The sequence below is a fragment of the Pteropus alecto genome, unplaced genomic scaffold (genome assembly GCF_000325575.1).
Source record: "Pteropus alecto unplaced genomic scaffold, ASM32557v1 scaffold5800, whole genome shotgun sequence".
NCBI classification, from domain to species: domain Eukaryota; kingdom Metazoa; phylum Chordata; class Mammalia; order Chiroptera; family Pteropodidae; genus Pteropus; species Pteropus alecto.
The window spans coordinates 51,885-56,018 of NW_006429330.1; the positions used below are offsets into that span (position 1 = coordinate 51,885).

The 4,134-nt window shown below is 55.6% G+C and overlaps 1 protein-coding gene across 1 annotated transcript; it reads right to left on the reverse strand.

Annotated features, from left to right (window-relative positions):
- Positions 1 to 350: 350 nt before the first annotated feature.
- LOC112469238 (melanoma-associated antigen 4-like) lies at positions 351 to 1,937 on the reverse strand. The gene is made up of 3 exons (XM_025038679.1): positions 1,776 to 1,937; positions 1,434 to 1,545; positions 351 to 1,342 (listed from the first exon to the last, which is right to left on the reverse strand). Exons 1-3 carry the CDS (start codon positions 1,935 to 1,937, stop codon positions 351 to 353), a joined length of 1,266 nt encoding a protein of 421 aa, XP_024894447.1.
- Between the last annotated feature and the right edge of the window lie 2,197 nt (positions 1,938 to 4,134).

A 4,134-nucleotide genomic window follows, 5' to 3' on the forward strand; every position in this document is an offset into this window, starting at 1 on the left:
TGGATTTACTGGTGAGTTCTTTCACATTTCTATGGAAATCGTGTTCCAATGTCATGTGATCTAGCTCAGGATCACACACTAGGATGGAAGGTGTCCCAAACTGTGTTACATAGTGGCAAAACTCTCACTCTTGGACAGGTTAGTGAAAATACATGTATGGTCAACGTCACGCACAAACTTAGATTCAGAAACTGTTTACAACAACTGTAGAAAGACCAACATTTGAAAAATTGATAAGGAAAACAAAGTTCAATTTCTAAATCATCACAGGACCCCAAAGATCCTACAATACCCCCCACCCCCCACCACTGGTCCTGGGACCAAACCTGAATGCCTGCTGCAAGTGTGGCTCAGGACATCTCTTCCTCATCATTCTCCACCCCTTTGGATAGATTTAGGAAGAAACTGAGATCCTTGCTATTGACCCCAAGCAAATAATCCAGGAAATTGAACTTGGTGGTTTCAGCGTGGGCCCTGGGACCCCACAGGAACTCGTAGCGAGCAGGATCACTGTTGGCAACCTGCCTGTACTCCACATACTCTTCCTGCACCCAAACACTAGTGATGAGCTCCCTGGGCTCCCCATAGATGCAATGCTCCCTCCCATCGTGCACCCCCATGCCATTCAGGGCTTTCCAGACTTCCTCCTCAGGGGCACAGTCGCCCTCCACGAGAATCACACACAGGAGCATGACCAGGAGGCCAGTGTTGGGCAAAACGGGCCCTTCGCCCACCATCGCATCATAGGTGAAGCCCCCAGTGGTGACCAGGAAATAAACGCCGTCGCTGGGGTCCACTTCCTTCACCTCAATGCCAAAGAGCAGCCTCAGGCACTGTGAGGCTCGGCCGAAGATCTCAGGGAAATGGTCCTGGTGCTCCTTGATGACGCGACTCAGCATTTCTGACTTGGTGGTCGGCTCCCTTGCACGATACTTCAGCAGCAGGAACCTCACCAGGTCGAACACCTTGCAACGCAGTGCCTCTCTAAGAAAGGACTCAGCGTTTCCCGGGTCCTGCCCGGTGCTTGGCCCCTCCCCAACTTGATTGCTGGAATTCTCTTCCTCGGATGGGCTCATTGGAGCGGCCTCCATGGCAGCTGGCAAGGGACCGGCACCCTGTGGGCTATGGGGGGGACTAGGTGTCATAGCATCAGGCACCTCATCTGGGCTATCAGGAAACAACACAGAGGGGGTGGAAGATACGGAGGAAGAGGGGGACACGGTATTATTCTCCTCTTCGGACACTAATAGCAGCTCCTCGAACAGGTTTTGGTTCTCTATTGGAACCAGACGATCTTCCCCATGCTTGGAGAGCTCATTCATCTGACTGAGAGGCATGGTGACTGTTGATGAGACAGCGACAGAGGAGTGTGGGCGGACGGTGGTCGGTGGGGACCCACGCCTGGGGGAGAAACAGAGTGTGAGCGACCTCACCTGAGAAATGCACCTCAGGCGGCTCTGAGGAAGGCGACTTACAGGTCTCCTCTTTAGGGTGCTCTCGGGCCTCACAGCAGTCTCCTGTTTGGGCGTCCCGTCCGCTAAGAACCTGAAGCAACAGGTGAGACGGCTCCTCAGGGTGCAGCTGGCACAGTCCATGCTCGTGCGCTGACAGTATGGTGGGTAGATTTGGAGACTGTGGGGTCTCCTTTCCTGGGCTGTGGGGGACCCACCGGGTACACATTCAGGGTGGGCACCTCACCTTACTTCCTGGCAAGGCCTGGCCTGCCTCTGCTCTGCGAATGAGGACACGGACCTCCGACCAAGGCCTGCACCTACTGGATCCAGCAGCCCCTGCAAGACAAAACCAAGGGGGACCTTAACGTGCAGATGTCCAGCAAAGCCTGGGGCCCCAGTGCTGTCAGGAGAGGGTTCCAGACTCTGGGAGATACCCTCTCTTCCGGGAAGGCGGTCCTCTCCTTGCTCGTTCAGGATGCCCATGTTTCCCCAACCAGGCCTGGCCTCCTGTCCCCTGCTGGCCTGAGGCATAACACTGAGCACTGATACATGCACCCCTGAGACGGAACGGAAGGAAACGTGGGGCCTCACAGCTGAATGCATGTGCCCAGAGCCTCCCAGGGGGTCAACGAGGGGTCACCGAAGTGTTAGGTCCACTTATCCTGGGACACGTTCCCATCATACGTCTCCCTGCAGGTCCTAGACAATCCCTTCCTGATCATGAGGGGTCTCCAAAGGTTTGGATCCATGTACCCTGCGATGGGGTTCCGACCATTTCTTCGTATGTCTCCTTGCAGGTCCTAGACAACGCCCTCCCTTTACTGAGCCCACTCTCCTTAAAACAAGGCCTCCTCTCCATTAGACACCGGAATAGGAAGTGGTCGGAGCCGTTCCACACACTCTTCCCAGTTTCCCCACAGCTGACGGAGCAGGCAGGCCAGGCCTGGGCTCCCAAGTGTTCTGATTCCCCTTAGTCCTCACCTTGATTCCTGTCAGGGCTTGAGATCCCACCCATGCTGACCTGAGTCCACGCCTCAGACCAGGGCCCTCCCCTCTCTGAGACCACTGATCTGGGACTGAGGATGTATTCGGCTTGACAGCACTGCCCAGGGTTTCCAGGGCTGAGGGTCAGAGCAAGGCAGATTTCTCTAGGGCTCCCTCTTTGTTCTGGGGTGAACTCACTCGTCCCTCAGGGTCATCACCTTGATTCTTAGCAGGATCTGGTCCTCCTCTCTCTGTGGAACAGATGTGGCTTCTGGGGATGGGCTGATGTAGTCCTTAAAGACCAAGGTCCTCACCGTCCTGAGAGCTCAGAGAAAAATAAGAAATAACCCCTTCTCCCCCTCCTCACACCCCCAGATAACCCAGGACCAACAGCATGCTGGCCCATCTTTTCTGGGGCACGTAGTCACTTTAGATTGTCCACCAGAAACTTTCCTTTATTCCTGCCTAGTTCTGGGCTGACTACCTGCTGACCTGTTATCATACATAATGAGAACACCTCAATGAGAACCATGTGTCAGAAGGGAGAGATGACATATCCAGATACTCTTGTTTGGGCCCTCTTGAGGATGAGGACCGAAAATCCCAGATGTGATGAGATTGCTTACATTCCCAGAAAGCAGGTAGCTGTGGTTCTCCCCAAGTAAATGTTCTGACCCTTTCAACCCTGGCAAAACCTCGACTCCTCTATTCACAACTGGAACTCATCCCTTAAAACCAAGGCGCTCACCTTCCTGAAGACCCTGGGAACGTGAGGGGGAACCACCTCCGCACACCCACGTCAGGGGGCTCCTAGGCCTGCCAGCAGCACAGAGTGGGTTTCAGCGGGTCCCCCTGGTCTAGGGTCGTGGTAAAATCGGTCCACCCCAAGCTACCCCTGTCACTCACACAGGGCCTGGGCCCTTTCCCTTCTGCTGCCCTGAGGATGCAGAGGGGAGGCCAAGGCACCATGTCTCTTAGCTATCCACGCAATGAGGAAGCGGGGGAGGAGTCTCCTTCAGACTTCCTGCCAGGACTCCCACAGCGGACTGCAGGGGTTTTCTGGTATATATTGCGGGGAGCGTTTCTGCCTAGTGTGGAACCCCCAGTCTTACCTCAGTGTGATCACCTTGAAGTCTGTAGGGCCTCGGACTCCACCCCCTAATGAAAGGAGTTGCAGCCCTCAGACCAAGGCCCTCATCTCGCTGAGACCTGCCAGGTGGACTTCAAGTCATAGCACATCTTGTACCAGGCCCTGAGGAACTGACCTGTCTCAGCAGGGCCTGAGCCGGCTGGTATGTTTTTGCCTGGGTGGGAGGGGCCCTCAGGATTGCCTCAAAGCCCACACTGTGTTTACTGGCAGGCCTGGGACCCCTCCCCTCGTTGCCCTGCGTCCAGCTCCATCAGGCCAATGCCCTCACCTCCCTTAGCCACTCCTTGGGTAGAAACATAAAAACAACCAAAGCCACAGCCTTGCCATGAGGCACCCCTGTGTTGATGGCAGGGACAGGGCACAGGGGGGCCTCTTTAATGTGTGCAGGGGGCCTCCTCCTCCTTTCCCCGGTCCTCACCTTGGATCTTGGCAAGTCTGGACCCACTTCCTCTGCCTACCTGGATGCCGATCCCTCAGACCTCTGGTGCCAGCGTCCCTTCTCCTCCCTTAGGGTCCTCCCCTTGACTCCCAGCTGGACCTTGGCCC